This window comes from Blennius ocellaris (assembly GCF_963422515.1).
Source record: "Blennius ocellaris genome assembly, contig: SCAFFOLD_450, whole genome shotgun sequence".
Taxonomy (NCBI): domain Eukaryota; kingdom Metazoa; phylum Chordata; class Actinopteri; order Blenniiformes; family Blenniidae; genus Blennius; species Blennius ocellaris.
In genome coordinates, this window is record NW_027662269.1 from 1 (window position 1) to 12987 (window position 12987).

General features: G+C 41.7%; 1 protein-coding gene across 3 annotated transcripts; it reads left to right on the forward strand.

Annotated features, from left to right (window-relative positions):
• The first annotated feature begins 5085 nt into the window (after positions 1-5085).
• LOC308147961 (T-box transcription factor TBX5-A-like) lies at positions 5086-11977 on the forward strand. 3 transcript variants are annotated; one of them, XM_080521357.1, is made up of 5 exons: positions 5086-5343; positions 6218-6375; positions 6950-7044; positions 8960-9079; positions 11355-11977. In XM_080521357.1, the coding sequence occupies exons 2-5, from the start codon at positions 6232-6234 to the stop codon at positions 11623-11625; spliced, it is 630 nt and encodes a 209-aa protein (XP_080377483.1). In that variant the 5' UTR covers positions 5086-5343; positions 6218-6231; the 3' UTR covers positions 11626-11977. The 3 variants fall into 3 exon arrangements, with proteins under 3 accessions (XP_080377483.1, XP_080377481.1, XP_080377482.1); XM_080521355.1 differs by lacking the exon at positions 5086-5343 and adding an exon at positions 5441-5578; XM_080521356.1 differs by lacking the exon at positions 5086-5343 and having other exon boundaries at positions 5592-6375.
• Positions 11978-12987: the final 1010 nt, after the last annotated feature.

A 12987-nucleotide genomic window follows, 5' to 3' on the forward strand; every position in this document is an offset into this window, starting at 1 on the left:
GTTTTTCAAGTGTGGAAGGACGAAGTCCACTTTGTAGAACCACATCCGGGTCCTTCCACTTTTCACTCTGCACGTGTTGTCTGGTGCCAATCACTCGTTCGCGTGAGGACGCAGGATGTACTCATATTTTTCAAAATAAAAGATAAAAATTTAGGGGGACGCGTACAGCTAAAATAAATAAATAAATAAATTCTTAAATGTTAAATTTGACTTAATTTAAAAGATTAAATTAAAGTAAAAAGTAAATAATATTTAAAAAAATATTTTAAATTAAACAAAGTTGAGAACAAATATAATAGAATTAAATTATAAATAATAATAATAATAATAATAATAATAATAATAATAATAATAACAGTACTGTTCTCCTGCTATTTAAATGTAAAGCAACATTTATTTAAGGGCCCACAGTTAATCTCCATAAATCCAGGTCTAAATGTTGATCATTCAATGAAATAATTAAGAGTTTTAGCCTCCTTGTTGCATTTCCACACGATTTTCCTCCCCAGAATTGAGTCAGGCTGAGAAAAGGACTTTTCCTTGCTCCTCCAGAAACTCCCACATTCTGCAAACCACCGACGTGATGCTCTCGCACTGCCTGGAATCTCCTGCACACACGAATAGCGGGTCGCCGAGCATCCAGAAGCAGCCTCACTTTCTCCAACCCGACGATGACTCATAAATAATCCCCATTGTTTAGATTTTCTAAATTGGTCCTAAAAAAAAATATTTAAAAAAAATCCACATCCAGGCTCGTTTGTGTTCGTCTCGTTAAATTCTGCAAACAGGAACGAGCTGGATGTGAGTGTGGGGGCAGACGGAGCTGCAGATTGGTTGCAAATGTCCCAATATTCAGCCATTCATCCACCCCCCCACCCCCCCAAATAAATAAATAAATAAATGGATAAATCAAAATGAAAGCTCTGCAGCCATAGTGTTCCTCCTCTCCCCCTCTTGGCTGCTGCAGCCGCAAACCTCACAGCTGCTCTTTGGTTGCAGAGCATCTGGGCACCCCCCCCCCCCCCGGATCCAGGCGTCCGGGCCGGACCGGTGGTTAGCCACAAGCAGAGCTTCACCTGCACTGCCTCAGCCTGCAGGAGTTAGACGGCTCCCAAACAGTGGGAACGTCAGATCACACGCTCCACTGCACTGGACTGGAGGTATGGGAGCGCGCGTGCGTGCATGTGCATGTGTGTGTGTGTGTGCGTGTGCATGTGCGTGTGTGTGGCATTCGGAACTTGTACTGCATTAAATTTACAAGACAACTCCTCTTTGTTTATTTGAAGACCTGCTCTCAGCTCGTGTTCACTTTGTTTGTTTTTGTTGTTGTTGTTGTTCTCAACTCGATTTTGCCTCATGACTCATTTTTGGCTCCGTGACATTTGATGTGTTTTAGTCAAAGAAGTGACTCTAAGTGCTTCAGAAACTTGTTCTTATCCAGAAGTTTGATTCCGTCATCAGACTGAGGTGAGGCTGTTCCTGGTGCCTTACCTTGTACGTCTCCCAGATATTCACAGTTTATGTTTACTAATTCCCCTGCATGCTTTATGTTTCATTAAAAGTGAGAACATGTTTATTTAATTCTATCTTGAGAGACTCACTGTGCAGTAAAAATACAGCAAATTGATAAAACTGTATCTGCTTTTTTTTTTTTATTCATCTTTTAAACTCACTTTTATTTAAATCACACAAGTGACAGTATCATTTACTGTAAATAAAATACACATATTAATGTATGACTCAATGTCCAGCAATGGGGCATTTTTTTTATTTAAAAAAAAACTAAAACTTTGTAAAAGTTGCATCTCAAACGCCTGATTTTTCATCGCGACTTTTTTAAATGCACAAAGTAGAGTTAAAAAGTGTTCTAAGACAAAATATTACAAAAACTGCACATTTACATCTCATCGTACAGAAATGTTGAAATTGGAATATTTGCCAACGCCTCCAATTTCAGTTGTTTGGACATTAAAACATTTTTTTTTTTTTGGAAATGATTATGGGTCCATGTCTTATTTATTGAAAAAAATGTATTGCCGTATAATAAATAGGTTTTTTTTTTAAATGATAGTTTTTATATAATAAATGTCTGTTTTGGTGCGACAACCCTTTCTGGAGGAAAATGTAGAAAACAATAGATGTTTTTTTCTCTTTCTAATGATGCACATGTTGGTTTATTTAGCCTCAAATACCAGAAGGTTGGAAAAACGGAGGGAAAGACATCGAAATTACACATTTAATGAAATTATCCTCAACACAGCCAAAGTACAAAAGTAAAATCCCCCCAAAAGAAAAAAAAATAAAAGAGTTGCCAAACAGCACAAGTCATTAGTCTTATTAGCAGAACGGAGTTGAACGACTTCCTGCTCTGAACTTTAACCCATTTCTCAAAAGGCCAACTTATAATAGACGCACAACCTCATTTCCAAGAAATACTGATGTTTTAATTACGCTTAAAAAAAAATAAAGAATCTTCACTTTGTTGATGTATTTCGCTGTGTTTTCATATTGGAATCTTTAACGGACTACTTCTGGCTTTGTCGTTTACTTGCGTGATTTTTCTTAATGTCGATTTTTTTTTACGCACGGGACGGTGGCACACGCACGTGCTTCGCGCGCTCCTGTCCCCCGTCCGCAGCCTGTTGTTGATCCGGTCGCGTCATTAAAGCGGCTGCAGGTTAATTATAGCCTGAGCGACGCTTTCCTGCTGCACGTCCACACGCACTCCATCCCGCCGCACGCGCTCCCCTTCAACTTCTACTCACTCCAAAACGTCTTATCACGTCCTGATCGGAGAACACATGTTTGTTTGTTTTTTAACTTGTTTGTTTTCAGTGTTTATTGAATATTTGATCGATTTCCGCTTTTCTCCCTCAGTTGATGCGTAAAAATCACAATTTGTGTTGCGTTTTGCACCGAAACGCCACTTTCAATTCGCTTTTATTATTTTTTTCTCCTAGATATAACCTCTTTTAAGTTAGTTTAATGCAAATCATTTTGATAAAATACAGGAAGACGTGTTTTCTTTGCCGCTTTTGCAGGAGGATTTTATTTTATCTTGATTTCCAGGGCGTGCGTAAACGTTTCAGACCTTTGGTCTACTTTAATGTGACGCACACCCAAAGTAAAAATAAGCTTTACTTAATATAGCCAGGATCATTATTTACATGAGATGTACATTTAAAAAAAAAAAAATAGGTTAGGAGTATTTTAATCAATGGCCAATTTCAACGTCGCTGCGTTCTGGAGCTGCGTAAAGAGCGCGGACTCTCCAGTCTTCCCTGTTTTGTCATTTAATGAATTCCAATAATGATTACTATCTTCAATTCCTCTTTAATTGTGTGCTTCGAGGGTCTAGTTACGGGCTGTTGTTTTGAAGTGACGCAGAATCCACCCGTTTGCTACCGAGTCCGAATTTGACAGATGCGTCAGGCTCATTTGCGCAAAATCGCATCAACACGTGAGGCCGTCCAGGTTTCTGCTTGTGTTGCTGGCAGGGTGACCGAGAGGCTCGTGTTTGCTCCGTTTTGCAGCTGTGTGTGCATGTTTTCCAAAGCCAGGAACAGATTATACAAAAAAAAAAACCTGTAAGTCTCTTCTCTGATTTAGATCCGTCCGTCGCGGTTTTAAAGGCCTAATATCAGCAGGGATTATAAGAAGGAGCAAACCAATTCGTTCCATACTGTCGAATTCCAGGAGACGCCTGCGACGTAAAAGCTCCAAAACTAGGTGACATTCAGGAAAAAAAAAAAACATACTGTCCTTTAAATTAAACTGGACTCAAATTTAGCATATCTAGAAAAATGAGGCTTGTCCTCAGGGGGGGGGGAAAAAATTAAAAAAAACTAAAACACGTAGAGGAATCTGCTTCACACCTTGTTTTCAACACCAAATTAAATGAGGTGCGGGATCGTAATTGGGTTTATGAGTCCAGAGAAATCACTTTATACGCGTAACATGGACACGGAGAACGAGCACGCATCGACAGGTTCTTAACGCTCCAACGATGCGCCCATGCGGTCCCTCTCTGGATGCGCCTGGCCGGCGGCTCCGGTCCCTCCGCGGCTTCCTGCGTCACGACACGACGGCCTAAAAACTGCAAAAAAATAAATAAATAAGCCAGACACTGACCGCTTTCTGTGTCAACCCCAGCTGATCAAATAGATGAGTTAAGTTAGTTGGATTCGGGTGTGTGATTCTACTCGCGACGTTTCTCGCCGCAACTTCGCTTCATTGAAAGTCTTAAGTGTCGCTGCCGCGTCTAATCCGCAACAGGACGCCCACCGTGATGTGTGTCATAATCACGTTGCTCCTAAATTAAAGATTGCGGCGTGCGGCGGCAGCGGCGGCTCGTGGAGCCACTGTTCAGTCCGAACGTTTAGAAGTCCTCCGCGCTGTGAACCGAGATCTGCGGTGTGGAGACTCAACCTGCGTGAAGCCGCAGGCCCAAAGAGCCTCCGCTGCTCCGCGGGCTCGAGCTTTCCCAGGCGGTGTACAGATCAAAATATACACTTTAACATCTATTTGTGTCTTCTTTGGCCTCCTACTCTGAGACGTGGAGGCAGCTTGCACCAAACTGACAAATGGAATTATTGAAATGATGCTCAGAGACAAATAGCATCAGTTCATCGTCGCCCCGGGCAACAAAAGTAAAAAATAAAAAATAAAATGCGATTTTGCGATTTGTCAGCGTGTTGTGATTTTATTTGCGCACGAGCACACGTGAACTGGTTGGTTGGGATCTGTCCGGTGAGATGTGTTTTGATGGATTTTGGGGTTTGACGGAGGCTGCGAGTTTGGAGAGGAAGGGGTTTTGTGCGTAATGGCGCATGAGACCGTCAATGTCTCCGGGATTAGAGCGTCGGACACCGGGATTATGGAGAGGGTTAGAGTGGATGAATAGGAAGACCTGGGGTGGGGACCTGGAAGGAATTACGATCTGGAATATAAACCAATGCTATCCCTGCTCCCCCGCCCCCCCTCCTCCTCCTCCGTCGCCCCACACCATCTCTACGTCGCGCGCTCTGTTTCCGCTTCGCACGGTTGGTCATTGATGCGCAGTGGAGGGTTCGAGACGGAGCGAAGGGGAGGCGAGACGTCGGACAGAGGCAGGGAGAGAGTGAGAGAGAGAGAGAGAGAGAGTGAGAGGGAGAGGAGGGACGGAGGAGGTGACGGGACCTGCGCCGCTGCACGGGACTCGGGCTTACACGGCGGACCGCGGCGATCCGCTCTCGCGCACACAGAAACCCCCCGGAGCTCAGAAGTAAAAATGCGCAGCGGGGCCGAACCGAGCGGAACGTCCTCGTGAGCGGCCGGCGAGGAAGCTCCCGACTCCGCAAACTTGTGCGTGAGCGAGGCGGACAGGCACGGGGGGAGGGGGAGGAGGAGGAGGAGGAAAGGAGGGGGAGGAGGAGGGGGGGGGGGGGGGGGGGATTCATGGGGAGTTTGTACGTCTGCATCGAGCGAAACGACTGGATTATCCGATTCGGGACGAGGTGGTCGACGTTCTAAGCGGCAGGACGGTTGGTCTCGTGCGCACCGGTCCTGGCCCCCGCAGGGACGCGCGCTTGTGTTGTAGGTAAGCTGATCCCGCTCCGACACCGGCTCGCGCTCGTTGTGGTCGATTTGCGTGGTCGTAAAAAAAAAAACGTAGCGGGGATCGCAGCTCCGCACAAGTGCCACCGTCTGTCCGTCCGTCGGTCCGCGGCTTGCAGGATTGGGTTTTTTTTGTTTTTGCTCGATAGATGCCACTATTTCGCAAAAAAAAAAAAAAAAAAATTTAATAAAAAAAGGACTCGACGTGAACAGGAGGAAGTGATTCCGAAAAGAGAATCGACCTGCGTCGCAGGTCGATTCTCGCAACAACAAAAAAATAATAATAATAATAATAACGCGTCACCGCGCAACTCTTCTATTCAAACGTGCCAGCGTGTTGCGCAATCGCAGCAGTGACCCGGTGGGAAAACACGCCGAGAGAGTTTCAGGGGGCTACTTTGTGCGGCTTGTTTAAAAAAAAAAAAAAAAAAAAAGCCTTGACATGTATTAAAATATGCCTCTCTTCTCTCTTCCGTCTCTTTGTCCGCTTTAATCAGCGCGAGCGAACTTTATCTGCGTCCACCTGCTTATATCAGCTTATATCAGCGCCTCGCGCTCTTCCAGCTGGGGGTTTTATTTTTTTCTTCTCCTTCTCCTTCTTCTTCTTCTTCTTCCCACGGAGTCGGGATTCCGGTCATGGCGGACCAGGAGGAGACGTTCGTCCTCCAGAACTCCCCGGGCGGCTCGGATTCCCGGGAAGTACCGAGCGACAATAAATCAGAGAAACAGAACGGGACGTCCAGCAAATCCCCGTCGTCGCAGACAACCTACATCCAGCAGGTCAGTGGAGGGGGTGCCCCCTCCCACCCTCGCACGCGCGCGCCGCTCTCAGCCTACGCTTCCCGGCGTGACCCACCGGAGGATCGCACCCGGAGTTCTGGAAATATAGAAAACATCAGCAGAAATATAAACAGACATTTAATTTTCCTTTAAAAAACAAACAAAAAAAAAAATCTAAAACTTTGTACACGTGCATTTTTTTTTTTTTTTTACAGTAAAACTTTCTTTAAAGTTGTTTGTAAAAGAAAACGGAGTTTTTGAGGTGGAAATGAAACATTTGAACTTCAGAAAATCTCCAATATACATAATTTTTATTAGATTATTATTAGAATTTCTAAAGTTTCGTGTGTGTGTGAGTGTGTGTTAGCTGTTAAAACTTCTGAATTAATTTTCCACCATCGAATTCTATGCAGTGTTTTTACCCTCCGCTGTGTACAAGCTTTACGTTTTATAGTTTATAATTTAACTTCTCGAGCACAGAAGTATTTAAAACTCAATGTTTTCTATTTTTTTAGTCCTCTCCTCGATATCTCACGTGCAATAAGCTGCACATGTGTCATTTTTTTTTTTAAAGGGAATGGAGGGAATCAAGGTTTACCTACACGAGAGGGAACTGTGGATGAAGTTTCACGAGGTGGGAACGGAGATGATCATAACCAAAGCCGGACGGTAAGAGCGCGAGAGCACACGTCACTGCTACCAGAAAATAACACACCAGGCAATCGGGGGCTTTAATGACGACCTGTTGACACGGGAAGCTTTACTTTTCTATTTTTTTAAATCAAAACTCCTTCGCGTGCTAAACTTTAAACTTTAAAATTCACAGGGAGGGACGGGAATATATATATATATATATATATAATTATAATAATAAAAAAAAAGAGTTGAACAGCTAGATGGGGGTGATAAAAGAAAACGAGTGTGACACATTGGCATGGAGTTTCCAAACATTAAAAATGAAGTAAACTTATTACGGCGAAAAACTTCTGTGGAGGACTTGTTGATTTTCATGGAATGTTTTACATTAGAAGTTTTTTTTTTTTTTTTTATATAATCAGATTTTATGATCGATGCATTATACAATATATCTATATTTTATATTGATGGGCCGTTTGGAAAAGTGCCCTGGGCAGAAGAACCACAGGGAAAACATCGAACGCAACAACACTGTTGTACAGCTTGTATATAGTCTGGGTGGCCTTGTTGGGTGAGAGAGGGAGAGAGAGGGAGAGAGAGAGAGAGAGAGAGAGAGAGAGACGTGGTTATAGGACTTTGTATATAAACGCTTTTTGAGGTGCGCATTTGCGGCGGCTCTTCCTTGTGTCGGTGATGAAGCACCGACACGACGCGTGTCCGTGATGCGCCTTGTCAGCTACCCCACACACACACACACACACACACACACACACACACACACACACACACACACACACACACACACACACACACACACACACACACACCCACACACACACACACACACACAGGCTGCATGTGCAGGTTGGCCGCGGGCTTTTTCACGCGTCAAATGCCCCGTGCATGACGCACGTGTGTGTGTGTGTGTGTGTGTGTGTTTTAAATGGCGCATATTAATAATTCAGTACTACAATCGGAGAGTTCCCCAGCGCATGCAGGAGGTATTTGTTTTCCTCACAGCTGCAGAAAGTGGCCATTATATTCCCGTCAATCAGTCCACTCCTGTTTTTGAGGCGATAAATGATGTTTCACAGCATCTCTCCTCCTCCTCTTCCTCCTCTTCCTCCTCTTCCTCCTCCTCAGCCACCCCCACTGCAGTGACACTGCTGACTTACTTATGCTGTGCCCCCCCCCCCCCCCCCCCAGTATATGACAGCTACTAAATACTCCAGTGATTTATTGAACGGACAAAACCCCAAAGCGCACTGAGATACAATGAAAAAAACATGTTGTACTGGTTGTTTTCTGCCTCGGAATTACTATTTAACTATTCAATAATAATAATAATAATTAATCTGCAGTTATGAAAAACGTTTAAACTGCGACTTGACAGGTCGGATCGTGATGTTATTGATCGACTTGAGTGTAGGGGTTGCGGGTTCGAGTCCCCGGGCGGCAGGTAAAAAAAAAAAAGAAAAGACCTGTCTTTAATATTTATAAGCATATTGATAAGTTGTATTAATTAAGTGTCCAGTGCAGGCTTGTTGGCCCCGCCGGGCCCAGTAAATTCAACAAGACGTCTCGTATCGCACCGAAGAGTCAAATATATATAAGGTTATAAAAAATGTTTTAAGCACTTCCAAAATCAACGGAGCTCCCAGAAGGTCAGACCAAGGATCATGTGATGTATATAAACACGTATTATAAAGTAAATGTTATAAGTCGAGCCACGTGATTATGTGTGTTGTGATTTCTTGATTTAGTTTGCAACTGCGCTCATTAAAAATCCATTTACGCGCCGATGACGCGCGTTTCGATGATTCGCGACCAAACTTCCATGTGATTTCACTGGAAAATCTTAATAAAACACCTTATTTTACTATTTTAGTTTTGATGCCAAAGTTTGTCATTCATTTTTTCTTTTCTTTTTTTTCCCATTCTCATCCAGGAGGATGTTCCCCAGCTTCAAAGTGAAAGTCACCGGATTAAACCCTAAAACGAAGTACATCCTGCTCATGGACGTCGTTCCCGCGGACGATCATCGGTACAAGTTCGCGGACAACAAATGGTGAGTTGGGGAATAAATAAAGTGTTTCGGTTTTCTTGCGCTCTCCTCGCGCGGAGCAGAATGGGGGCCATTGTTCCAGGGGGTCGCGCGGCTCCTCTCTCAGGAGCGGGACCCCCCCCCCCCACACACCCCCAACAGGAAACCTTACATTGTTCTGACGGACGAGAATCGGATGTGGACGTTTTATTTCCCAGAGAATTATGAACTGCGCGTTTTCGAACGGCTGCCAAGAAATGCAGTCAACAGGGGGGGAAAGTGTGACTGGACGTTAATGACTTTTCCTTTACGCACGCCCGCGTGTGTGTGTGTGTGTGTGTGTGTGTGTGTGTGTGTGTGTGTGTGTGTGTGTGTGTGTGTGTGTGTGTGTGTGTGTGTGTGTGTGTGTCAGGCGCGTCTCTCAGATTTGAGCATGGAAGTTTGTTGCTCGTCTTCAGTTTGGCTGCATTTAAATGAGACGAGGGGTTAATAAATAACGAAATCGTGAAATCTGAACGTTTGTTCAATCCGACGGGGGGGGGGGGGGGGTGTGAAAAACCAATTGATGCAAACGTGACTCTGCGAGTTTAAAATGCGAGAAGAGGAGAGACTGCGCTCCACTGTTCAGTTTATATATATATATATATATATATATATATATATATATACACACACAAAAAATTACAAAAAATTACAAAATATACAAAAATTTATATATATATATATATATATATATACACACACACACACAAAATTACAAAAAATTACAAAATATACAAAAAATTATATATATATATATAAAAAAAATTTAAGCCTTTGATCTTTTCTCTTATTTTGGACATCAAAAGCAATACGAGCCATCAAAAAAAGACAAAATTACATATGAGAAAAGCTACAAAACAATTCAAATCAAGTTTAAAGTTTATTAACTGGTGCGTCAGTTGAAACTAATAAATTCACAACAATACTATAATAATAATAACTAACTAATAATAATAACTAATAACAATACAAAACTTAAGCCTATTTATTTGTGAATCATTACAAAGTATTTTGTTAGTTTTATTTTAAAATATCACCTATGTTTTAAATTAATTGATTTATTTTCCTATGCATGCATCTTAAACAAGAAGTTGTAGATTAAGTTTACTTTACTTTCGTTATTAGAAACCCCTCCACCACCCAGAAGGTATAAAATGATAAAAGTACAACATTTAAAGCTGTGCTGGTGAAACTCGAATATAAGCAAAATACTTTGTTATATATAAAAACTTTGGCAAACTTTAAATATCCCATAAGAATGAAATGAAACGGAATAATTTACATTTAACGCGAAAGCTCAAGGAAACAGGAAGCTGAACATTAACTTCCGGTTTATATACGTGAAAAGCTGCACGTGTACAACTTTAATCTTATATTCATCAAATATTGTGAAATGTTGGTCTAATATGTGAAATAGTGAAAATGTCACGTTGAGTACCGAAACCAAACTTTACAAAACAATGGAAAATAGTACAACGGATTGTAAAAATCTTCCACAAAGTGTATTAGTTTATAAAAATAAAATAAAAAGTATTGACATGTAGGTATTTTAAACCGGAGGATGAATGTAAAACTCCACATTTCTTCGCTATATGAATAAATAAATACACTTTCAAAGCTGTCAAACTGAAAGGGTTAAATCTTTGCAGTGGTCAAGGGATAAAATTAAGGAAACCCCCCCTTTTGTTGTGAAAATCTAACGAACCGGCGTCAAACGACAGGCTCCAATCCCACCAGAGGTCTATGAATATCCGAGCAAGATCTCGGCGGCGCTGCCATGAAAAACACTAAACTATCATTATCATCATCCCCGAAGCCTCGTGACGTCAGAGGAGACGTTCTCTGGACGTTTCACCGCGTTTTGTGTCAGAAGGTTTCATAAAAAAAAAATTGGCTCTATGCTGAGAAAGCTGCAGCGTCTCGTGCGCCACGGCAGAGAAATACTTTTTAAAAGTTTAGATTTCCAAGCCAACAACGGCAGCATCTCAGCCGGATCCGGTCCAGTCAGGATGAATGAATGAATGAATGATCTCTGCTTCAATGATCAGGATGTTTATGCGCAGAATCACGCTTTTGGACAATGCTTCTGCTTCTGTGACGATTTCAATACGTCAGATAACATTCTTATCGTTTTCTTCTATTTAAAACAGATTTTTTAAAACAAAAATAAACTTGTGATTAATGTGCGGGTGGAGTTATTCATTTCTGGCATATAGCTGTGTAACCGTGTGTGTGTGTGTGTGTGTGTGTGTGTCAGGTCGGTGACCGGCAAGGCGGAGCCCGCCATGCCCGGCCGGCTCTACGTGCACCCGGACTCCCCCGCCACGGGCGCGCACTGGATGCGGCAGCTCGTGTCCTTCCAGAAGCTGAAGCTCACCAACAACCACCTGGACCCGTTCGGACACGTAGGTGCCTGGGACCATCATCTCATCGTGTGTGTGCGTGTGCGTGTGCGTGCGTGTGTGTGTGTTTATGTGGAGAAGCGTTGGGTAGATTTAAGACATCTGGAGAAACTTCATCCACCATAATAATCATGATGATGATAATAATAATGATAATAATAGTAATAATACGTTATACTATGACGTCACACTCTAAAGTGTTACTCCAAAACTATTTCTCTCCGCTAATAAAAAAAAACAGACAAGAAAAACTACTTTATATTTATGTACTGTTAAAGTAAGTCACGTTACTTTTAAAGATTTTTTTTTTATGTTGTTTGATAATGGTTTTTTTTACACACTTCTTTTTAAACCACCAACAATGTAAATATATTACTACTACTACTACTACTAATAATAATAATAATAATAATCAGGACTTAATATTAATCACAAAATATAACTATATTGTCATTTGTCCTTCTTTGGCAATTTATTTCCTGCAATATAATTTAGTGGGTTTTTTGGGATCTCATTCATTTGCCTAATATAGATTAACAAAAATAGCAATATAGATATAGAATCATAGAATGGAGAGGAATTACATGCATTACTTGAAAAGCTCTATGTTGCCTTTGCAAAGGGAAAACGTGAGAAAATAACGTTGAGAATCTGCAATATTTAAATGAATCGAGTTCACAAACACATTAATCACATATTGTGACCTCCAGTATCTTTTTTTGTTTTTTTGTTATGACGTTGAACGAACCTTTAAAGTGTGAATTTGCACTCCGGTGTTGAATCTATCTTATCTTTTTTTCTTTTTTTTTTTTTTTTTTTTTTTTTAAATCACGCGCAGCCCTGAAGCCCCGCCCCTCGACGAAAACAACATGACAGGAACACATCCTCGGTATTAAAGGATGACAGGGTGATAATCAATTTATGTCGTGAGTCTGTTATATATATATATATATATATATATTAAAGAGTTTCCTAGAACTTTTGGTATTGCAGGTCTGTTGCAGACCTCCTGGAAGTTATTCTAAATAACTAGAAGGCCATTTTTTTTTTTTTTTTTTTTTAAGCACAGAGGGAAAAACTCACCAAAACCTCTTCCTCCTCCTCCACCAGAGCAGGACTGATGGTACCCATTTCCTCACTGTAACTCCTCATTATTCTGCACTCAGTATCTCAGTATCTGGCTCCAGGCTTTCAATAACCCCCCCCCCCCCCCCCCTTCAAAAATAAAAAAAACATAAAACACAAACATCACTTATTTCATCAACAACAAACTGCAGGTTTTTCATAAAGCCTCCAGAGCGCTGCGGCCTATAATTAGACGTCAGAATAAAACCCACAATTAGCCCTCTTGTTAGTGGAGCTTCATTAAAGCAGGGCGAGAATGTGCGTCCATGGAAAGTCTGTTGTTTTAAGACAATTATTGGATTATAAAAGGAAAATAAATAAATAAATACACTGGATTAAGTCAGAGCTGAGAAGGTTTAAGAG